General features: G+C 42.5%; 1 protein-coding gene across 1 annotated transcript; it reads left to right on the top strand.

Moving 5' to 3' along the window:
* Positions 1 to 2,649: 2,649 nt before the first annotated feature.
* Positions 2,650 to 24,539, top strand: LOC311047363 (nitric oxide synthase 1-like; the record flags this gene model as incomplete). The annotated part of the gene is made up of 24 exons (XM_084060054.1): positions 2,650 to 2,690; positions 3,011 to 3,173; positions 4,647 to 4,738; positions 5,691 to 5,832; positions 5,925 to 6,064; positions 6,696 to 6,870; positions 7,915 to 8,016; positions 9,215 to 9,409; positions 9,561 to 9,649; positions 10,880 to 11,024; positions 17,113 to 17,217; positions 17,737 to 17,795; positions 17,893 to 18,000; positions 18,373 to 18,547; positions 18,688 to 18,823; positions 18,948 to 19,026; positions 19,210 to 19,403; positions 19,616 to 19,785; positions 20,379 to 20,589; positions 22,377 to 22,464; positions 22,654 to 22,772; positions 23,064 to 23,212; positions 23,605 to 23,799; positions 24,405 to 24,539. Exons 3-24 carry the CDS (start codon positions 4,683 to 4,685, stop codon positions 24,537 to 24,539), a joined length of 2,967 nt encoding a protein of 988 aa, XP_083916180.1. The 5' UTR covers positions 2,650 to 2,690; positions 3,011 to 3,173; positions 4,647 to 4,682.
* Between the last annotated feature and the right edge of the window lie 320 nt (positions 24,540 to 24,859).

Below are 24,859 nucleotides of genomic sequence, written 5' to 3'. Positions count from 1 at the left end.
GGTACTTTAAGTACATTTTGATACCAATACTTTAGTAGTTTTAAGAAAATGTTTAATTCCGGACTATTACTTGTTACAGAGTATTTCTACATGCAGTATTGATACTTTTACTTTTTTGCCAGTGGAACTAGAGAAGTAACACCTTGGTTAAGCCTCTGAATATTGCCTACTCTTTACTGTAATCGGCTCCTGAATAAATTCAATGAGCAATTATTTTAGATTTCTTGACCACCTTTGGAGTTACATCATGACAAGGTAACTACACAACCAAAACCTCTACCAAAGTGGTCTTGCCCTTTAAGATTGATCCAGGCCCTATTCTGGACACTGTGGTACAGATGTCGAGACAAAAATAAAGGCCCACAGGGGGCATCAAATAGATCATGACAATATTCCTCATCGGTCTCCAATACATCTTCATGACCTGGTATTATCACCCCTTCTGAAAGCAGTCTGAGTGATGCCTTATTTAGTTGTGCGCCGGTGTCCTGCACCAAAAATAGCCAACCTTCAAGCTCCCAACAAATGCACTGGGACACGTTGTGAGCTTGTAGATCTGCCATTTCCGGTGAGGGACATGATGCGCAACTGAGCATTAATCAGGCTTTGACTCGCATGCCCTTTTTAGCTGATGATAAATCAGCACTTTGTAAACAAATAATCCTGTAAAGGCAATTTCCTCCAAAACTAATACTCTTCTCCCCCTCCTCTTCCTACAGAGCCATATCCCTGGGGACGCACAATCTCCGCACTTACATACACACGTCAGAGCACACACCGGCACCATGCATAAGTCGGAGCCTACAGTCTGTCGGCTGCAACCCAACATCATCTCGGTGCGCCTGTTCAAGAGGAAAGTGGGCGGCCTGGGCTTCCTGCTCAAACAGAGGGTGTCCAAGCCGCCCATCGTCGTGTCGGACCTGATCCGTGGCGGTGTAGCCGAGGAATGTGGCCTGGTGCAGGTGGGAGACATCGTCCTGGCCGTCAACAACAAGCCCCTGGTGGACCTGTCCTACGAGCGGGCGCTGGAGACCCTGAAGAACGTATCGACCGAGAGCCACGCCGTGTTGATCCTGATGAGGGATGCGGGTGGCCGCGGGGTGCTGGTCAACGGGGTGGAGGACAACAATGAGCTGCTGAGGAGCCTGTGTTTGACTTTCAGGGACCTTGGTGTGGGAAACGACACGCCTCCCCCGCAGGTGTTGGATAATGATGCCGGCGCAGGTGAGGAACCAAAGAAGGAACCCACGCCAACAGAGCACACCGATCCTCCTGCTGAGAACGACATGGTAGGAAACTAAATGATAAACTTTCTGTTTTTGGCAAGTAACTCTGGTTGAGAAGGCCATTTTATCACCTCAACAAGGGACTATTGTGCCTTGAGCTGCCTGGAGAAGTGCAGAATGTTCAGTCAGTCCTATCAGTCCTCGAGTTCTCTGACACCTTTGATGATCCATTCAGGATCAGAGAACAGGCTACCGTGCCAGACAGTTCCCGTTCCCGTCTCCTTCTCCCTACTGTTTCATTGTCGCTGAATAAGACTCAAGGAGACAGACAGACAAACCATCTGTTATAGTTTATTATTTTTTATGGCACTTTTTTATTTCTATGAAACCCTATGAACTCATATTTAAATGTACCTTCCATTTCCCTTTCTGTCACACTTTTCCCTTTTACTTGTGTGGTTATTGTCCACATATGGTTGCCTGAGTATTATGGCCCCTCTTTATGACACAATGGTCTTTGATCATATCTGCAAGCATAGTGGTTTGTAAAATTACTTTTAATCCACATGACACTGATTTTAATCTTGCTTCTATTTAATGCACTTTGTTTCCTCTTTGTTTCTTTTATAACCCCCCCCCCCCCCCCCCCATTACTGCATATTGAGAGCCTGCACAAACCCTATTTCACCCACTTTTACCAGTAAATATTATGTTACAATAAAGTTTGAGTTAGATGAGTAGATAAGGCCTCTACAATCCCCTTGTTGGAGCGACTCACTGTCACATGTCTCTGTTCCTCCCCGCAGCTTCCAGGTCACGGTCCAGAAATCAAAGGCCCAAAGTTCCTGATGGTCAAGAACTTGGAAACTGGCAACGTGTACAATGATAACCTCCACCAGAAGTGCACCGAGGTGAGATTATGCTACAAACTACAAAGCAACATTGTTACCGGGTGCATATCTTTCTATAGGTTGGGTGGCCTACCCATTCTGCATAATGAATACTTTTTACTTTTGGCACATATTTTGATGCCAAAACGTTTGTACTTTCACTCAAGTGAATTTTGATTAAAAGTACAAAACCTTTACTTATTAATTTTTTACAATGTTGTATTGATATTTTCACTTTTAAGTACTTTTTCCACCACTGCTCTCTATAAAAGAAAGAATAGTCATTGTGTGTATTGTGTGTAATGTATTTCTCTATGAAAGACAGAATAGGCACCTCTGTAATCTATGAAAGAAGGAATAGTCATCATGTGTAATGTGATGTCTATGAAAGAAGGAATAGTCATCATGTGTAATGTGATGTCTCTCTCCAGATGCCTGTATGCGCCAAGGAGGTGTGTTGGGGTTCAAAGATGATGCCCCAACGGCAAAGTTACTGTCTCCGCATGCGAACCCAAGACGAGGTGATCCCGCTGGCCACTGACTTCATAAACGAATACTTCACCTCCATTAAAAGGCAAGCACACAGCTTCATAGACCAATCTACCTCTCCATTAGCCCATTAAGACCTGAAGCCGATTCTACAAATGTTTTCTAAATCCCAACAGTATTCTGAAAAAACGTATGTTTCTATATCAGTGGCGCTCAAATTTTTTCATGTCAAGGACCCCCACAATTATATGTATTTGGCCGCCGACCCCCATCTCAAAATATTTGTTCCAGGGACCCCCAGAAGCAAAGATTTGAGTTCAAAAGGTTCGCTTTGATTTTCTATCACTTTGAATGACTTGTAACTGATTTTCTATGACTTCCATGGTGTGACTGTGCTGGGTTCAGGGCTGGCTCCAAGCCCCATGTGGAAAGACTGGAGGAGGTGATCAAGGAGATTGGGGATACGGGAACCTACCAACTGAAGAGCACTGAGCTCATTTATGGTGCCAAGCAAGCCTGGAGAAATTCTGCCCGCTGCATCGGGAGGATTCAGTGGTCCAAATTACAGGTGGGGCTACTGGTAACAGGCAGTGGTGTAAAGTAACTAGTCAATTTACTCAAGTATTGTACTTAAGTACAATTTTGAGGTACTTTTACTTTAATGGAGTATTTAAAATTACATCTCAGAGGCAAATATTGTACTTTTACTCCACTACAATTATTTGTAGACTTTAATTACTAGTAACTTTGCAGATATAAATGATTACATTATGAAACATACATTAACCACTTTAGCCTTATTTTATACCTAGGCTATTTGAAAATAGCTGATCTACAAGCTCACAACGTGTCGCATCGCGACACGTTGTGAGCTTGTAGATATGCTATTTTCAAAAGTTTAGTACTTTAACTTTTGGTACTTTAAGTACATTTTGATACCAATACTTTTGTACTTTAACTCAAGAACATTCTGAATTCCGGATTTGTACTTCTAACGTAGTACTTCTACATTGCAGGATTGATACTTTTACTTAAGTAAAAAACTATGAGTACTTTTTCCACCACTGGTAACAGGAAGAGTGGGCACTAAGGAAGAGTGTTTTGTCCAAAATGTTGAAACATTAAATATTTGGACAATATTTTTTACTTAATGTAAAGTATTCATGATTAGAATATGCTTAAACATTCGACAACTAAGGTCTAATATTTCTACAATTGCTACACATTGCTGCAAAACCTGTATATCCAGTCATTTTGGGCCATAAACAAGAAGTTGAATGATAAAATTAAGTCTGATAATGATGTACCGTGCATGTGTCACATCAAGTATATTTTACATTACTTCAGACCATTTTTCAAATATTGTATTATTTTGGACAAAATAGCCAATTTTACATCGAGGTGCCCACTCTTTTTGTTTCCAGGCTACTACACAAACTACAGTAGCCTACAATTCAACTGTGCGCTCCATCTGTGCTTGGTTGGTTGGTTGGTTGTAGTCATTCTAGAGATATTGGTCAAAAGCTACCGTACTGCGATCAACCATAGATTTAGAACAGTATAGAATGGCCATTTCAAATAGCATGTGCTCTGCTTCTGTGTCAAAAAGCCAGAGGAGGTAACCAATCGTGCCTCTGTGGCACGTTTTTTTGTGTTACGGTGGATTGAATGGTATCTATAACAATAAGCGTTATCGGGTCCCCCAGCAATTAGGTGGCTGTGAACGTGGAAGTAGGGCACTTATAGATACTTATAGAGTATAGATACTCTGTATCTATTAAATCACTGTTATTTTTTGTGAAGCTGACTAAAGATTTCATGAATTCATAACGCTCTTTCCTTAAAATTAACTCGATGCTATAGTAGACTTTAGACTAGTGTTGTACACATCACATGGCTGATGACCCAACACAGTCACACATAAAAGTAAAATAAAAAGTTGAACCAATTCAGTTCATACCCAATGATATATTTCTGCTGTGTTTTAACCAGATTTGAGCTGCTCCAGAGTTTGTGCTTCATCATGACATTTGTTTTTCAGGTGTTTGACGCTAGGGACTGCACAACTCCTCATGAAATGTCCAACTACATCTGCAATCACGTCAAATATGCCACCAATAAAGGAAACATTAGGTGGGAATCCTTTAGTAATGCTTTATACATCTCCCTTTTTCCCATCTGTCATTCCATGTATAGTATCTCATCAACTCCTCTCTGTCACTACCCTCTCTCAACCCACTGTCCATCTGTCAGCGTGTGCACCGTCTCTTAGCGCTTTCTCTGACACTGTGTATTGCCTCTCCCATGTGTCAGTCTCTTTGTGTACTAACCATTGTTCGCTGGCTTGGCAACACACCCCGCTAGCGAGCAGTCACGCTTGGCACACCCGCAGACAGTGTTGGCTCGCCCACCGGTGACACCTCACATTTACACTACTGGCTGACAGGGTCATTACTGCACGTGATATCCCTGATATCTACAGTATGTTGATGGGGGCTACTGTGCTGTAGCTAGCACGTCTGTCACTACTTTTGCCAGGTTTGATTCGGTCAGTAGCATAGTATGTGAAAGTTGAAAAGATGTTTTGCAAAAACATTCTAAAGCTTAGAGCTTTGACAGCCATACTTGGTTCTGCCATAGATCTTTTTAATTTTTTACCGTAAGGGTCCGTTTGGCACACTCTCCTTTGCACACTGTCAGAGTTAAATTAACATTTTACAGTGTCTCGAGTCGAGCTAAGAGATTTCTAGAAGTTGTTTGGTGCTGCATGTCACCACTGCCCTCACACCAGCTGTTCTTTGTTTTTTTACGATCTGCAATGCCATCAAACACGCTCAGATATGGTATGTCGGTTATCTATTTGCTCTGGTCCATAGCGCTAAGGAGAACGCTATGGACCAGAGCTACAGAGCTATTATTATCTCCGCCAGGCCGAAAGGCATGGCGAGAGAGTATGTTTTATTTTCTTTGCAATGTGAAAATCCCTAGCTAGCAAAAATCTAATCTACAGTAGTATATCATGTTCAGATATCAACATGCTAATGTGTGTGTGTGTGTGTGTGTGTGTGTGTGTGTGTGTGTGCAGGTCAGCTATTACCATATTTCCTCAGAGGACAGATGGTCTACATGACTTCCGGGTATGGAACGGTCAGCTAGTAAAGTACGCAGGCTACAAGTTGCCTGATGGAAAGATCATTGGAGATCCTGCCAGTGTAGAGTTCACTGAGGTAGGAATGATGGGTAGTTGCAGTGAAGTTGCAATAAAACATATTTTTGATCAATGTCGTCCGATCACTTCCCTTTTGGTCTCTGTCCTTAGCTCTGCATCCAGCAGGGATGGAAGCCCCCAATGGGGAAATTTGACGTCCTGCCCCTCCTTCTGCAAGCCAACGGGCAAGATCCGGAGATGTATGAGATCCCTCCAGAGGACATCCTGGAGGTGGACATCATACACCCCAGGTGAGTTTAAAGAATGTTCAAACATGTGCTTCACTCTTAAGCCATTAAGACCTTGAACACATCTGTATCATTTTAAGATTTCTTTGGCTATTCAAAAATAGCAGATTTACTGTACAAGCTCTATGAGCTTGTAAATCTGCTATTTTGGCTTTTTTTTTTTTCACTAGTCCTCATTATGCAGTGTCCTGACACTCAAACATGCACTGAATGAGCATCAGGACACTGCATAATGAGGATTAGTGGAACAAAAACTTTGGAGCTAGTAAAATAGGCGATTTTCGTTGTTACGCATTTATCTTAGTGTGTGTAAAAGGCCTGGCAGCAGCGTTTTGTATCAGTTGCAGTCTTTGTATAATTGCACTTGCTGATAAGTGAATAAAGTGCATTACAATAGTAAAATCTGGAGGAGCTAAAAGCATGGATGCCCTATTCTAGGTTTGCAGGGTAAGAAATGTATATTGTATATTCACTGAAGGAACACTCATAGATTGAACTTAATGCCTTTCACTGTTTTTTATCTCTGGGCCTGGGAATTTGTGAGACAACACTGTATTGTATTGGATTGAGTTGCATGTCACAAAACCCTTTATTCAGGTACAGTATGTTGAATAAACGTTGTTTCCTTGCCCAGGTTTGAGTGGTTTAAGGAGCTGGCCCTGAAATGGTTCGTTCTACCAGCAGTGTCCAACATGATGCTGGATGTTGGGGGAATTCAGTTCACTGCCTGCCCCTTCAGCGGCTGGTACATGGGATCAGAGATTGGTGCGAGGGACTTCTGTGACAGCTCACGTTATAATATTTTGGAGGTAATGTTTGTGTATAACAATCATTCTCAAACTGTTTTGGCTTCAGCACCTCCTTTCCCTGATTTCTACTGTAAATCCAAATGCCCCCCTTTACCCATCTACAACATTTTGCTTAGCAAAACTGCAATAGAAAACCACAGCTACAGTAGCACATGATGCTATGAATTAATAATAACCCTCTTTTGAAGAATATAACAGTACAACTAAGAAATTAATTGATTGAGTTGCAATTAGTGCCAGTAAGCCATGTAAGACCAAGGTACTCTTCATTTTCAAAGCCAATGTGTTCGACGTGCCGTGGATGGTATTTTTATGATTTTAACAACTCCACACATGAATGCCTTACACTAATCTAAATTTAGGACCCCCTCTAAAATGAGATGCTTCATCTCAAGGGGCTATCCTCTCAATAAATTCTGACCAAATCATATGCATTCTTATTATTCAAATCTTAAAAATACAAATATTTTTACATCTTATTAACGAGTACAGAAGAGTAAAATTATTTGGTTTTGGTTCCTCAACATTGTTACAGCAATAGCAACAATTAAAGAAATACAGTAATAAAGAATAGCAACAATAGTAATCAAAATAGCAAAGTATATTAGTCAGGGCACATGAGTCATAGCACACTAGACTACAGCATGTTAGCTAGGACACGCATTACAGTGTGCTCACATACTGTAAAGGATTTTAGAGCAATGCAGCATGACTTTGTGTTGGAGGCAATTTATTTTCATAACTGTGGCCAGTTCTGCTGTGAAAACAGCAGTACTGGCAAGAGTCAGGAGACCCAACACATTTGCATGTTGCATAGCCATAATTGCAAGGGGGAAATCTTTTATCTGGAGTTTGATGCTTTTCCTATTATTCTAATCACACCTAACACCTTCACCTCAAGTAGTGACAGATTCTACAAAGGCCTTAATGCAAACTATGATGGCCATCTCGCAACCCTCAGAATACTACAGAACATCATACTGTGTCATTGTCATATTACGTCTGCAATGAAATAATGCTGTCCTTACATTCCTTGCCATGTAGGAAGTAGGTATGAGGATGGGCTTGGACATCAGGAAGATCTCTTCCCTATGGAAGGACACAGCGCTGGTGGAGATCAACATTGCTGTTCTCTACAGTTTCCAGGTGGGCTCCTCTTCATTCAACTGATGAGATTTGAATGCGGTATTTGTAGCATTTATAGTGTAAACACAGGTGTCAGTATTATATTTGATCTTGTCATTCAGGCTCTGCTACTGTACATATTACTCCCTGCTCAACATAATTAGAAGACAGCCATTTCAGAGCACGGAGATAAAGCCCCCACCCCCGTTACAGTTATATAACCCACAGAGGAGGCACGTAACCCACTCCAGTGTCTCTGCCTGAACTTTGCTCACCGGCTACACATCATTTATGTCTTTGGTCAACATAACATTGCCTGATTCCCGTGGTGCAACACAGTACAAATACAGTTCAGAGGCGAATTCCAGCTAGTGGAGAACAATTTATAAATTCACAAGTTGACAAGTGTCAGCAGCACATACACATGCTCTCAGAATATAGAATACATAACATTAGCCTCATAGCATAATTGCCTATGTCACTTTTTGGTCAAATTGACATTTTTGCCGAGCGCTACTCTCCTATCGCTGCTGCATCATTGTGACTTATTGCCTATGTCCTAAGCCAATCAGAACGCTTGTTACATTCCAAAATGACTTAAGCAGAAAGTGCTTTTAAGTAAACTTTTTTACTTGGGCTAAATTAGTTTTTGAGTTTAACAAGAATTCTGATCTGTCTGAGAACATTGGCAATAGACAGGTTTCGTGTTAGTAAACATTGAGAGGAATATGACCGCGCAGCTGCGGGGGGAAGCCTATGGGTGCGTTTGGAAATTACGCACCGGAGCACACTCGCCTATTAGTTTATATTGGCCAGTGCGCTCACTGCCGCTCAGGGCTGTATTTTCGAACGCGCCTTCCACCCCCAGGCATGCGCAGATTGCGCATTCTGCTCTGTGATGACGTCGCTCGGAAACCCGTCTATAAGGCAGAATGAATCAGCAGTGGTAGGAGAGTAGAGTTAGGCAGATATAAATAAAGGCAGTAAACATGACTTAGGCAAGATGTGTTTTTTACTCATGATTGCCTAAGTCACCTAGATGACTTAGGCAGAAAGTGATTTTTTATTTGTTCCCTGAAAACGGAAAATGGAAAATGCTATGAGGCTAACGATACGTAACATTGGCAGATGTAATAATCTCTTCTGATGAATCATTCAGCTGAGAGCTCTCTGACAGTCAACAATCATACATGACATCCCTGCTGCCCTCTGTCTCCAGATATCCAAAGTGACGATAGTAGACCACCACACAGCTGCGGAGACCTTCATGAAACACATGGACAATGAGCACAAGCTCCGGGGAGGCTGTCCTGCAGACTGGGTGTGGGTCGTGCCCCCCATGTCGGGGAGCATCACACCAGTGTTCGGCCAGGAGATGCTAAACTATCACCTTACTCCCTCCTTCGAGTACCAGGTGAGGGAATGCAAACAGACAGTATAGTCATGAGGGATGGATGATTTGTCATGCTACAGTACATGTACAGGGTGTTTTTTTCGTGTGCAGTACTAGATACCTAGTTAAGCTTCACACCAGTGTCTCTGTGCCTTCTCCTTATCTGAAACAGACAGATGCCTGGAAAGACTATGTGTGGAAGGCAGCGAACAACGGAACACCCACCAAAAAGAAAGCCATTGGATTTAAGAAACTGGCCAAGTAAGAATGCACTCTTTTGATAAGCCACGGCAAAAATATAAAAGTGTATTTATATCGGATGCAAAGTTTGATTTGTGTTTATTTACTTGCATGGTTTACATGATGTGAATACCAAGCCATTTCATTCCGTCATCAACCATGACCGAAATAACAAACTTTGGGCTCACCTGCACAAGTGCTGAAATCTTTGCCACTGAGCACACATTCTGTTCTGATTCTGATTCTGATTCACACCTATTTATTCAGTGGAGAATTCAACTTTATGTCAACTGATTCACTGAATCAGTTGACATTTTTGAAAGAAATCTTGAGACCCACCTTTTTAGTATTGCTCTTACCTATAGAGCGTGCCAAAAAAACTGAAGGGGGCGTCAACAAGTGTCATTTGGTAGCGGCGGACATCTTTGGGGGGTATAAACAGGTTGACTTAACATTGCGCCCCCCCCCCCCCCCCAAGTATGTCTGTAGCTACTGTGCCATCCATCCGCTACATTTGACTTGATCTGCAGTGTCTGCTGAAATGAATCACATGACCGGGAGAAGCATCTGTGTCATTTTTAGATTTGACCTAAAAAGCATCATTTTACACTTTGGCTATTAAAAAATAGCAGATATACAAGCTCATAGCGCAATACCGAGTGCCACGCTATGAGCTTGTAGATCTGCTATTTTTGAGAAATCGTGAAAATGTGTGCAAATCTTTGAATATATATTTTTTAAAGCGAACATTTGTAACTCAAATCTTTGCTTCTGGGGGTCCCTTGAACAAAATATTTTAAAACGATTGAGAACCACTGACATAGTAACATTAGTTTTTTCAAAAAAACAGTTAGAATTTAGAAGACATTTGTAGAATCGGCTTCAGGTCTCAATGGGTTAAAGCCATGAAGCCAGACTTTTGCCAAGGCTTTTGCCATGACCGGGGCGGTTGTGTTCGCTCTCACATTTCTAGTTCTTCAATGATGCAGTTTCTCATCAGTTTTTTCCCCTCACATTCATTCACTACAGGGGAGTTTTTCTTTGCTCGCTCATGCTGTAATTGTGGGGTTCATGTAAATTAAAGAGTATGGTTTAGGCCTGCTCTTTGTAAAGCGTCATCATGAGAGCTTTCGTTGTGATTTGGTGCTATATAAATAAAATTGACTTGACTTTAATCTATTTCTATACTTTTTTCCATCTATCATTCTATACTCCCCCTTCCTCTCTGTCTCTCTCTCCCCTTCTCTGCAGGGCTGTGCAGTTCTCAACCAGGTTATTTGGTAAAGCAATGGCCAAGAGAGTCAAGGCCTCCATATTGTATGCCACTGAGACGGGCAAGTCCCAAGACTACGCCAAAACCCTCTGTCAAATCTTCAATCACGCTTTTGACGCAAAGGTACCATTAGAATACTCATGAGAGATGGGTAATGTCTACCTGTATTTGTGCTGTTGTCTGATGGGAAGGGGAGCAGTTGGATCTCGGTCTGGGCCCAGCCCCAGGGCCCAGACCTGGTCCTGAATCCGACATGGCCCAGCAAGTAGAATGAATAAAGGGCAGAGAGGAAGCAAATAAGGCTTTTGTCACATTTTCTTCTGCTCACATGCATGAAAGTGCGGCGCGTCTGAATTGAGATTCATCCAGCCAGGCATTGAGCTGTAGTTTAAGATGAGATCTGAAAGCACCCCTGGCGGTGTAAATGACTTTGGACGAAGAATAATAACATGAGTAGCTCTCTCAATCATGTAGTGTTTTGGCTCCAGGACATTTTGCTTCATTTTCCTTGTTCCCAATGTGATCAATCATGCAACAAGCGATTGTGTTGCATGCATGAGTGTGTACGCGTGTGTGTGGTTCTGGTTCAGGGACAGATGAGAATGCCTGGGGCCATTCCTGCTTGTCATGTAGATGAGGATAGTTGTCTCTTCACACTGATTGTGTGGCACACTGACATTATAGTGCTGAGTGCTAATTAATTATATGGAAGCAGCGAGTACATTATCAACTTGTTGCCTGGGCAGAGTGTTCATTATCCAATCCAATCCAATCCAATCCAATTTATTTATAGAGCACATTTAAAACAACAGAGTTGACCAAAGTGCTTCACAAAAAATGAACAAACAATAAAAACACAGTAATCACAATAACTCATAGTCATAATACAGCATTAAGAAACAAAAAAATAAGCATAAAGGGTTAAAATATCACGTAAAAAAGGGAAAAAATCACTCCGGATTAAAAGCTTGAGAATAAAAGAGTGTTTTAAGACGTGTTTTAAAAACAGAAAGAGAGGGAGCCTGTTTGATGTAGAGGGGAAGTTGATTCCAGAGCTTCGGGGCAGCTACGGAGAAGGCTCGATCCCCCCTATGAACCAATTTGGATCTAGGGACCACAAGTAGTAATTGATCTGCTGATCTCAAAGATCGTGTGGGGACATAAGGTTTAAGAAGGTCAGAGATGTATGATGGAGCTAACCCATGACGAGATTTAAAAACAAACAATAAAATCTTAAAAGTAATCCTAAAACGCACAGGGAGCCAATGGAGTGTGGAGAGAACAGGGGTGATGTGGTCACGCCTTCTAGTGCCTGTCAGAAGGCGCGCAGCAGCATTTTGCACCAGCTGTAATCTTTGGAGGCCACTCTGGCTAACCCCCAAATAAAGTGCATTGCAGTAGTCAAGGCGGGTGGTGATAAAAGCATGAATAACTTTTTCAAAATCAACTAACGATAAAAAAGGCTTAACCTTTGATAAAATCCTAAGTTGGAAGAAAGCTGATTTTAAAACCGAATTTATTTGCTTGTCCATTAAAAAGTCGCTGTCCATTTTTACGCCTAAGTTGGTTACAGTGGGTTTCAGGTAAGGTACTAGAGGGCCCAGGTCTAAATCGGAGGGATTTGTTGCAGCACTGGGTCTAAAGATAATAATTTCTGTTTTGTTTTCATTTAAGTTTAAAAAATTTAAGGACATCCAGGCTTTAATATCAGCAAGACATTTTAGTAACTGACTCACAGGGGTAGTGCTGTTTCGTTTTATGGGAAAATATATTTGGGAGTCATCCGCATAAAAATGGTAGGACATACCATGCTGTCTTAAAATTGATCCTAAGGGAAATAAATACAGTGCAAAGAGTATGGGCCCCAATATTGAACCCTGGGGGACTCCAAAAAGGAGGGGGGCAGAGGATGACATGGAGCCACCAATATTTACTGTGAAGCTTCTCCCAGTGACATAGGACCTAAACCATTCCAGTGCTGTGCCCTTAATACCTACGCCGTGCTCAAGACGTGAGATTAGGATAGAGTAATCGATCGTGTCAAAGGCAGCTGTAAGGTCTAAAAGCAATAAAATGGCAAAGTCGCCAGTGTCTGTCGTTGTTAAAAGGTCATTAAAAACTCTTAAAAGTGCTGATTCTGTGCTGTGGAGTGCTTTAAAACCAGATTGGAATTTCTCAAATATACTGTTATTATCTAAAAAGTCCTGTAATTGTAAAAGTACAACTTTCTCTAAAATCTTTGAGATAAAAGGAAGTTTAGAAATGGGTCTAAAATTTGAGAGGACTGCTGTGTCTAGATTTGTTTTTTTAATTTGGGGCTGTACTACTGCCTGTTTAAAATGTGTGGGTACAATACCAGAGGCAAGACTGCTGTTTAAGATACACTGAATTTTGGGTCCAACAGTGTCCCAAACTTCTTTAAGAAGGCGTGGTGGAATTATATCTGTGGGACAGGTTGACGGTTTTAGCTTGGAGACAATAGTATTGAGGGAGGCAAGGGATACAGCTTCGAAATTATTAAAAACAGCGGTAGAGGTAAAAGTGGTGGAGGGGTTAAAAGAAGATGGCGTGATATTTGCTCTAATTGTTGTGATTTTATCAACAAAAAACTGTAAAAAGGCTTCAGCGGTCTCAGGCGAGGACTCAGTACAGTTTGCTTGGGGTGGATTTAAAAATAAATTGATTGTGCTAAAAAGTACACGGGGTTTATGACTGTTATTTGCAATGATTTCCGAAAAGTGCTTTGTTTTCTCCACCTTAACTATCATCTGGTAGCAGCGCCAGCTTTTCTTTAAAATAGTATATGACACTTGTTGTTTATCTTTTTTCCATTTACGCTCGGCTCTCCTACACTCCTGCCTTGCAGCTCGAGTGGTGGCATTTAACCATGGTTCTGATTGGGGTTTGGGACGCATGATTTTTAAGGGGGCAACTGTGTCAAGAATGGTTTGACAGGTAGACAGAAATGAGGAGGCTAGCTCCTCAGCGCCAAGAGGGGAGGAGTTTAATGGCCCTGGGGGGCCAGTGTCCCTGGCCCTAGTAAAAGCAGCAGAGAACCGCGCTGCAGTGGACGGTTTTAACATGCGCGCCAAGCGCGCAGGAGGACGCTGTTTTAAGTTTTTACATGGGAGAGATAACTCAAATAAAATAGGCATATGATCTGAGAAGGTGGCATCATAAATCTTAACATTGGAAACAGGTAAACCACAAGTTAAAACCAGGTCGAGTGTGTGCCCATGTTCGTGAGTGGGACCAGATACTGACTGTACAAAGTTAAAAGCCTCAATAACATTTAAAAATTCTTTCACTTGTGGGTTTGTAGGGCAACAGACATGTAAATTCAGATCTCCTGTAATTAAAACCATGCCATATTTGGGCATAATCTCGGCCAGGAGCTCAGAAAACTCATTTGTAAAGTCCTTATTGTATTGAGGAGGGCGATATATGACTACACACAATAATGGGTGAGAGTGGCCGAGCTCAAACATATTTGCCTCAAAGCTGTTAAAAGAAATAGATGAAATTTGTTTACACTTAAAACTGTTCTTAAAAACTGTTGCGACTCCACCTCCTGTTTGGCCCGTGGTTCTTGGAGAGTTAAAATAGGTGCAGTTTGCTGGTAAAAGTTCGGAGAATGCGCTGGTGTCGCCATCACTGACCCATGTTTCGGTCAAAAATAAAAAATCTAGTTCATTTGAGCAGAAAAAGTCATTTAAAATAAAGGTCTTGTTTGCTATAGATCTGGCATTTACCAGAGCAAACCTAGTGGGGGGGTCGGAAGGGGGGTGGGCATTGCAACTTGGACAGTGGGCAATGATAACCTGGAGCAGGTTGGCATTAACTACCCCCCGGGTTTGAGGTGGGGCAGTAGACCTCTGCCCCATAACAGTAGAAATTGGAAATAGTGGCTCTGCAAGGTGATGTGTGGGTGAGTATGGATGATCAGGGGGTATGGAAAGACTAATATTTATTTGGCGTCAAGTGTCTATGTTGGTGAGGTGGCAGGAGATTTTACTGGCCAGGGTTTTTAAACCCTCATTATTAGGGTGTAAATTGTCACGGTATAGGTTGTGTTTCTTCCAGAACAAGTCAAAGTGGTTTATGAAACCATAGCCACAGGCGTTACAGAAATTACATAGCCACTTATCAATGTTGTATATGCGGCTGAAAGATTCAGAACTACGGTAAAGGGTGGGAATCAAACCTGAGAAAATGCAATTCTTTCCAAGCTCTTCGATTGAGTCAGCCAGGGCCATGTAGTCTGACCTCATCTTTATTGATTGTTTACACCTGATGTCATTCACTCCTGCGTGAATGATCACAGTGTGAACAGAGGGGTATTGCTGTAGTATGTTTGGGATGTGAGACAGAAGATCCAGAATTTTTGCACCAGAAAATGAATATGTAATACAGTTTGGGATTGAAAGAAATCTGATTATGGAGTCGCCTATAAGGAGATATTCAGGCGGGGGAATGCGAAAAGTTTTACTACTGTTTTGGGAGATGGACGCTTCTGACCTTGTTTGATATGATACCGAAATCGATTGCAGTGGGGGAGGAGGTGTGGGGTCAGGTACGGTGTCGGTGGTGGCAGTGGTAACTATGGCTGGGTTCAGTACGTCCATGGGGGAACCCCCAGCAGGGATTTCCTCACTGACGTCAGTGCAGTTGATGACGTCATGCTTGTCCGCAGCTGTGTCCAGTGGGGGAGAGCGGAGAGGGTTAATGATGGGAACACGGGCTGACCACGGGGCAGTAGGAGGTGAAGGGGTGTGCTTTCGTGAGCGTTTGCGATTGATTATTATTGTTGGGGACAAGGGGGGACAGGAGCGCTTTCTATTGGGGCGGACCTGTTGGTGCTGGTCAGTTGGTCGGCGAGGGTCTCCTAGCAACCCGTCAGCTGTACACTCCGTCGCAGTAGAGGCTAGCGATCCATTAGCCACAGTTAGCATGCTGTTAGCCGCTGGGCTAGCCTCTAGTGCTTGGGGCTTGTGTAGTGAAGCCGGTGAGGTTAGCACCCCGTTAGCCAAGGCTAACTTGCTAATAGCCCTAGGCTCCGGGGTAGCTTCTAGCTCACGCAAACGAGCCAGTGGGGAAAAGAAGTTGGCCATTGGGATTATATTTATGGAACTATCCGGGGAGAAAAAGGGGAGATGGCGTTTTCTCCCTTTTTTGGTAACTTTCCCGTTCTTGACCACGGATGACCAGGATGTGTCTGGAGTGGAGCAACCGGGTCCATTTGGTTCTAGTTGATCCAGCCTGGATTCCACTAAAGTCTTCCTCCGAAGAACATCTCTTAGGAGCCCCTCTATGGTTCGCAGTTCGGACCTCAACTCGTCCAGCTCAGACTCATTCTTGGTGAGTGGAGGCATCTATGAAGATAAAAAATAACTGCCAGTACACAGTACACAGGATAGATACTGGTGATGTTGTTAGCCCAGGGCTAAACAGACAGCGGTAGGCAACGGCTACTTACACACACGGACTCCAAGAGGAGTCCAGTGCGTTGATCAGACGATATAGATATTACAGATGTGCAGACGTGTAGATGAGATCCAGTGGTACTTACACACAAGGGTCCCAAAAAAGGGACCCGCTGCGTTGACCCGGCGTTTGAAGATAGCCAGCGATCACAATGGTTTGTGATGATGATCTTCGAGCAGAGTGGAGTATGGGCATCAAACATTAAAACTCTAGAAGCTTAGTTAAAATTATTTTGTAGAAATAGGGTAAAAACTGTCTAAAATGTCATGTTAGACAGGGTGTCTCGTCGCTCAGCTGCTGCTCACCGTCGCTCCGAGCAGCTCGGAGTCAGGAGACTGTCTGTCTGTCTGTCTAATCCAACAGCATTGTGCGGTGGTCTTCAACGAAGACGCTCTGCAACAAAGTGTTGCAGATTCAACTTTTTCATAGATTTCATAGATAGCTTCATAGACTTGTTTGACAGCACTGTCAATGTGTAGCGTTGTGTTTGATTCATGTTAATGTGTATTTTCAGACAGTCAACCATTTAAACCCTCAATACTTAGAAAACTTGTACTTTGTCAGCTTTTCCCCCCTACACCAAACCTAGCCTTTGCAGAAAATAGCCGTTTTGTTGATTATCATATTATATTCATGTGTTATCTTTGAGGGACCCTACAACCCTTTTTTCTGCAATTACATTTTTTCAAATATGTAAAGAGCTTTTTTCTTCTTCTGTTGTCTGCAGGTAATGTCCATGGAAGAATATGACATGGTGCACCTGGAGCATGAGACATTGGTGTTAGTGGTGACCAGTACCTTTGGCAACGGAGATCCACCAGAAAATGGAGAGGTGTGTGTGTGTGTGTGTGTGTGTGTGTGTGTGTGTGTGTGTGTGTGTGTGTGTGTGTGTGTGTGTGTGTGTGTGTGTGTGTGTGTGTGTGTGTGTGTGTGTGTGTGTGTGTGTGTGTGTGTGTGTGTGTGTGTGTGTGTGTGTGTGCCTGCGTGCGTGCGTGCGTAAATTTGCAGTGGTGGACAATAGCAACGTATATTTACTTGAGTACTGTAGGCCTACTTACAGTAAGTTTTTTTTATTTTTTACATGAGTATTTGTATTTTGGATACATCACTGTAGCCTATTTCAAAGACAAATATTGTACTTTTGACTCAATTCTAATTCTAGGAAGGATAACATCTAGCATAACATTTGACTGTACGACCTGCACTGTTAACAAGCATGTTAATAAAGCTTTGTCCACCACTGAATATTTGCATGCATGTTTAACAAACCACACCAACATACCTCAGGATTCATACAACACATTGATTATGCATATGTATCAAAAACAACCTGTCGTTTGCATCTTTGTAGAAATTTGGAGCTGGCTTGATGGAGCTGAGCTGCCCAACACTTGACACAGAAGAAGTGAAGTGAGTTGAACTGTGTGGGCAGTAGTTGGTATGTGGAGTTTCAAGCTTTCAGTTCAGTTTCCAACCTCTTGTTTCTGTGTTTCCACCTGTCTTCTAGGTCCTACAAGGTGCGTTTCAACAGTGTCTCCTCCCACTCGGACCCTCGAAAGTCCTCCAGTGACGAGGCAGGTATGTTCGGAAGTACCGGACCCTTCGCCAATGTCAGGTAATCAAAACAGAAATCATGCATGGACCTCAATAGGTCATAGGTTGACTCATAGGTTTGGTATATTTGTAGTGCGCACCGCATCGCACCACTCTCAGAGTGTGATTCCATGTCCTACATTTCTCTAGGACATGGAATTATCTCAGAAAAAAACACACCTCTAACCCACAATCCCAATTTTAACCATTTAATGACCCTAAAACAGTTCTGTTGGAATTAAAACCTTCTTCAACATTCAAACTGTGTAAATATGGAAAAAAAACGAAAATCACAAAAAAAATAAAAGATTGCACTGTTTAAAAAGGGCCGACTTGAGGGCCATTTCTCTAGCCCCAGTCACCACTGATCTTCAGTCTTTCTTCCTCTTTGTAGGTACTCAGTGTTTGGCCTTGGCTCTAGGGCCTATCCACACTTCTGTGCCTTTGCCCACACTGTTGACACTCTGTTTGAAGAACTGGGGGGCGAGCGCATCCTAAAAATGGGAGAGGGGGACGAGCTGTCTGGCCAGGAGGAGTCCTTCAGAACCTGGGCCAAGAACGTTTTTAAGGTCGGTGCCTTACACACAGTCGCCCTTTGGGCTTCAGGTCTTTATGCTGATTACGGTCGTGGGGAAGTTCTGTGTTTTTACACATATTTTTTTACAGTGCACTCATCTTTTCCATGGCTTACTTTTGTTGCATGTCAAAGGCGGCCTGTGAGGTGTTCTGTGTCGGAGACGTGAACATGGACCAAGCAAACAACTCCTTGATCGTCAATGACCGCAGCTGGAAGAAGAGCAAGTACCGCCTGACCTACGTCAAAGAGGCCCCGGTCCTCACGGAAGGTACTCACTGGCCCAGTGATGACAAAACCACTATACACCATTGATTACTCGATTTTCAGGCAAAGAAATCTTGAGGTTAGAATACAAGGCTTAATGTGATAACTGTGAATGTGACTGCCAACAGCATTGTACGCAATTCACAAGAAGAAGGTGTACGGCGCCAAGATGGTGGAATCTCTAAATTTGCAAAGTCCTAAATCTGAGTAAGTTTATGGTTTCATGGGACTGGGATTTAAACATTTTCATGATGTGAAAACAAAAGAAGAAATTGAGTTGGTTACGCTAAACAGCAAATTGTGAAACATTATTTATCAAATAGCGCATTATAGCAATCTGGAAGGGACTGAAAATGGTGTGTCACTATTCACCCCTCTACTCTTTCACAGTCGTACCACTGCGTTTATTCGGCTCAACACAAATAACCACGAGGGCCTGAAATACCTGCCCGGTGACCATGTGGGCGTCTTCGCTAGCAACCAAGTGGACCTGGTGACAGCTCTCATAAAGAAGCTGGAGGATGGTCCACCCGCTGATCAAATCTTCCAATTGGAGTTCGTGGAGGAGAGGAACACTGCCTCGGGTGGGTAATGTGTCTGTTTGGCAGTGGTGTAAAGTAACTAAGTAGGCTACATGTGCTACTTAAGTACAGATTTTCTTTTTCAGTTCCATTGTCAGAGTCACAGACTTGTAACGGTCAATTTAGAACCCCTAAAGGAACCCAGAGAGTCCCTGGAATCCACTTTGAGAACCACTGGTGTAATAAACTACCTTCATGTTCTTCTGTCACTACAGGTACGATCAGTAACTGGTCACCGGAAAGTCGTATCCCTGCCTGCACCATATTCCAAGCCTTCAAGGACTTCCTGGACATCACCTCCCCGCCCAGCCCTGTGCTGCTGCAGCAGTTTGCTAACCTGGCAACCGATGAGAAACAAAAGGAGAAACTAGAGCTCCTCAGTAAGGTAATTCATTTAGCATTCAGCTCAATCATTAGCGCTCCTTCTCCGTGCTCTCTCGTGGGCCATGCTCTTGTGTTGAACTTGCTGCAAGTTTTGAAAATAGGCAAATTGTTTGGTTTAGCTTTTTTTGTGAGGAAAAAGTTGTTTATTCTGTTGTATTCTGCTGGCAATTTGTTCAACAATTTGTTCAACATTACTACACTACAATTATTTGAAAACTTCAGTTACTAGTTGCTTTTAAGATTTTGATAAAACATACATTAACCACTTTAGCCCTATTTTATACCTGGGCTATTTGAAAATAGCCGATATACAAGCACACAACGCGTCGCATCGCGACACGTTGTGAGCTTGTATTTTCAAATATTTTAGTACTTTTACTTTTGGTACTTTAAGTACATTTTGATGCCAATACTTTTGTACTTTTACTCAAGTAAATTTAGAATTCTGGACTTTTACTTAACACGTAACAAAGTATTTTCTATATTGCAGTATTGGTACTTTTACTTAAGTAAAGAAGTTGAGTACTTTTTCCACCACTACCTGTGAGACCAAGTGACACCTCTGCAATCCCCCTTCCTCCTTGACCCCCCCAGGGCCTGCAGGAGTATGAGCAGTGGAAGTGGTACAACAACTCCACGTTGGTGGAGGTGCTGGAGGAGTTCCCGTCCATTCAGATGCCAACCACCCTGCTGCTCACTCAGCTGCCTCTGCTGCAGCCTCGCTACTACTCCATCAGCTCCTCACTGGACGCGCATCCCAATGAGGTCCACCTCACCGTGGCCGTGGTCTCCTACCGAACCCGAGGTACTATACCGTACGCACTGCCTCAATGCTGGAGCTATAGGGCTGTCGACGATCGTGACGTTTTACTGGACGATGAATTGTCATACAAATACACAGATGTAACATCATGCAACCCACAGAATCATACATTTAACTTAGATGGCACACCACTGGAGGAGGCTGGGGAGGTGGAGGGAGTTTTATAACAGCTGACAGCTGCAGGAACGCTCGATTTCTGTTTGGCTTTGTAAACAAAAATTGCACAGGCCAGATATGACAAATAACTTCAATATTCAAAGAAATGACTGACAATGATCGATACTAATAATCAAAATAAATAATGTAGGCCTACTATGCAAAATAGCCGATCTACAAGCTGTAGTGAGCTTGTAGATCTGCTATTTCCACTATTTTTGAAAATATTGGAAAGAGTATGAACTTTTTCAACTTGAAACGATTATGACGATTTTGCAAAAAATAGCGATTAGGCGATTATGTAATAATTATGACAGGCTTACCTGGGGCTCCGTGATCCATTCAAGAGTCACTCGAATACAAGCACTCTCCTCCTTCTGATTTAAAGTGCTACTTAGGTAAAATTCCTTTTACTGTGACTGATTGACAGGGGATGCTAGGTGTTCCCATTAAAGAAGTTTGCTTGCTCTCTTGCTCTTTTTCAAGGCCTTGAGGAGCAATTAATTCTGTTTGTCTGGCCTCCCTGTCAGGTTCCTACAGGGAGGCCTCAAATGGCTGTATTCTTGACATTCCATTAGCAAGACAATTAAGCTCGAGCACGGCCGATGGCATAGAGCAGAGTTTTTAAAATATAATTTAAATTTAAATCATGAGTGATTGATTATTATGATTTTTTTGCTGGCAGACAGGGTACCTCGTACCCGCACAGTGGTTCTTTTGATGTCACTGCTTGAAAGTCGCCACTGATGACTGAAAAAGTCAATTGAGTCAGCCTGTCTGAGGAAATATTCTGGTGGTTCAGAGGACTTATAGGCTTGAAAGTTATTTTGGCAACACCAGTCTAATCCATAGGGCCAACATGAGACCTGAAATTGGAACTACAGTATCTGGGGAATATCTATTGACTGTGTTTTGCCAGCAGGATTTGGTCCAATATATATTATATATATATATTTGTTTTTATCTCCAAAACACTGTGCTGTATGTACATACCACTTTGTTCTAAATGGTGTTTTCTATGCTGGCTCTCTCTCAAATGTTTACGTTAGCACATACAGTACGGTTTGACAAGGCTTTCACATCTACAGCATACATCTAATAGGTTGTACTTAAAAGCTTCCAAGCCCTTAGACTACCAAGCAGTGAGCAAACATCACCAGCTGCAACTCACTGCAACTAAAATTTGTCTTCATTTCCCCCTCTTTCCTCTTATTAGATATGCGTGCATGCCCATGAGTGTGCACTGATGACTATAAGTAGTTGATTTACAGTTATTTCCTCTATAGCGCAGATACATTGAACATTGCATTGTGGGTAGTCTACCTGTGTTCCAGGGTGTCCCCAGCAAAATTGGTTTAACCAGTTTAACCCGCATCGGCTATTTGAAAATAGCCCATCTACAAGCTCACAACGTGTGTGACGCGTTGTGAACTTGTAGATCTGCTATTTTCAAAACAATCTTGAGAAAATGTGGACATGTACCTATATTTCTGGTCCATGACCAAATATATCATTTCGTAAGCATGTCAAAAAGTTTGAGAACCACTCATTTAAAGGGTGCAAATGGGAGGAGTCAGGAAGTCTAAATATCCCGTTTGATAACTGTCATTCAGATGGAGAGGGTCCCGAACACCATGGAGTGTGTTCATCCTGGCTCAACAGAATAAAGAAGGACGAGATGGTGCCGTGTTTCGTCAGAGGGTAAACTTGTTTCTCTTAAGAATATATCCAACAATATATTTTGTGCTGTATTGTGTGGTTTGTCATTATGTGATTAATTAATTTCCTATTTCAGTCAGTTCTGTTAATTAAACCGATTAATTTTATTCATTAGCATCATCAATAATTGAAGGTTTATTTGGTTAAAGTCAGTTATGTTGATTCTTCTAGGGCGACGTCGTTCCATCTTCCCAAGGAGAACAAGTCCCCCTGCTTCCTGATTGGGCCAGGAACAGGCATCGCTCCCTTCAGAAGCTTCTGGCAACAGAAACTCTTTGAGCGCGAAATGGGTTGGTCTGATGCACTTTCAGAGACTAGTCCTACCTATTGTCACCTCACAGAGAGGTTCATGTGAAATCCACATCGTAAAATGATTTTAACACTATGCATGATGTGGTTGATTAAAATCATACCCGAGATGAAGTGCAAAGTGCTGCTACAGTGTGCATAATTGTGTAACAATAGTATTCTGATTAAATCTGAGGCACAATCTCAGGCCATAGTTAAACAAGACACTGTAAGTTAACTCATTGTTGCTGTACCATTCAGCAAAGTAAAGTCAAGGTATGTCCCCTCCCCAGGGATTGAGACGAGTCCCCTGTATCTGGTGTTTGGCTGCCGCCAGTCTGAGACGGACCACATCTACAAGGACGAGACCGTTGATGCCTTGAACAAGAAGGTGTTCAAGGGACTCTATACAGCCTACTCAAGAGAGCCCAGCATGCCAAAGGTACCACAACAAATTCAACGGATGATTGCGTTTGTCACAGATCTTTAGAATACTCTAAATGCTACAGAACATACTCGTATGAACAGGACACAGCATCCCCACATACAGTAGATATGAGTTAGTCAAGTGTTGATATTCCTTATCTTTTTCCATTTAATGGCCTCATCTCTTTTTAACTGTGTGGTGCCAGGTGCCAAAGACAAAATGCAGATGTTCAGCTCAAAAGTGAACAGCTCCACGCAAGGCGCAATTTCACTTCACTGTGTTTGATTCTCACTCTTTGTCCCCCACTCCCCCTCATCTTTCTTGCCTTGTCTGTCATCTCCTCTCCTTTCTCTTTGCTCACGCTTAATGCCCATGCACTCTGTCTCGCTCACTGTTACCTCCGTCAGAAATATGTCCAGGACGTGCTGCGCGAGCAGCTGTCAGAGAGGATGTACCACTGCCTGAGGGACGAGGGGGGACACATCTACGTGTGCGGGGACGTGACCATGGCGGATGACGTCCTGAAGACGATCCAGCAGATCATCAAGGTGCAGGGTAACATAAGCCTGGAGGACGCCAGCTTCTTCATGAACAAACTCAGAGTAAGGCTTGAATTACTCGATTGCACAATGATGTATCATGTAGGCATGAAAGATGTCCACCATATGCTGGCTGCCGTCACTGTCAACACATTATCACCCACTGGCTTCTCTACGTCAATGAGGGAAGAGAATGGGGGGTCCACACTTAACCAAGCACTTAGCCAAGCACTTCAATACACTACCGGCTTGTCAATTTGGTACATTGGTACTTTTTTTTGTTTTTGTGGAAGGAAAGAGTTAGAGGAAAGGGCAGAAGTTCTATATTCACACTGAACACACAAATATGATTGTAAGCTATTTGTGCACTGCTGACATTATTATAGTGCATGACATCATATGTCTGTATCCGTGCGGATATTTTAAGGTGAAAGGAAGAATAAATAAGAAGAATAAATACAAACATCTGAGGTTATGAACATTTATTTGTATTTTTTACAGTCAAAGCAAGTCAGAATCATAATATACAATGGTAGTCTGAAACAATTGAATTGTAATTTGAAAACGAATGTGTTTTTTTACCTAGTTCTTACCTAGTTTTACCTAGTTCAAAGCAACCATGTCATTCACCTTTCCTCCCTCTCTGCACCTCCACCTCCCACCACCAGGATGATGGACGCTACCATGAGGACATATTCGGTGTCACGCTGCGCACAAATGAGGTCACCAACCGACTGCGTTCTGAATCCATTGCCAACATTGAGGAGAGCAGCAAAAAAGACTCTAAAGACTCGGACGAGTGAGTGCTTTCTGCCATTGCTTTGTCTTCAGTGTGTTCTGCAGCTCCAGTATTTTCTACGTTTATTTGTTTATTATTTTTGTTAAGCTCTACACTGAAGGAATGACCTGTAGTGTTGGAAACACAGATAAGACGTCACCCATGGTTTCAACCCCAAAAAATGCAGACATGTGTAACCATAGAATTAGAGAGCCTGCAGTGCTAAGAATCAGGATTAGAGTCAAAGCGAGCGACTGCCTTCTTTTTCTGTGCTTGTTTTATGGGCTCAAATTAATGCCAATATTATTTTGTACTTGTAAAAATAACTTGTATTTGTGAACAAAT

Source organism: Gymnoscopelus microlampas (genome assembly GCF_963454915.1).
Source record: "Gymnoscopelus microlampas genome assembly, chromosome: 6".
NCBI classification, from domain to species: domain Eukaryota; kingdom Metazoa; phylum Chordata; class Actinopteri; order Myctophiformes; family Myctophidae; genus Gymnoscopelus; species Gymnoscopelus microlampas.
Note: the sequence above shows the minus strand (reverse complement) of the source record. Positions and strands in the feature narration are given on the sequence as shown.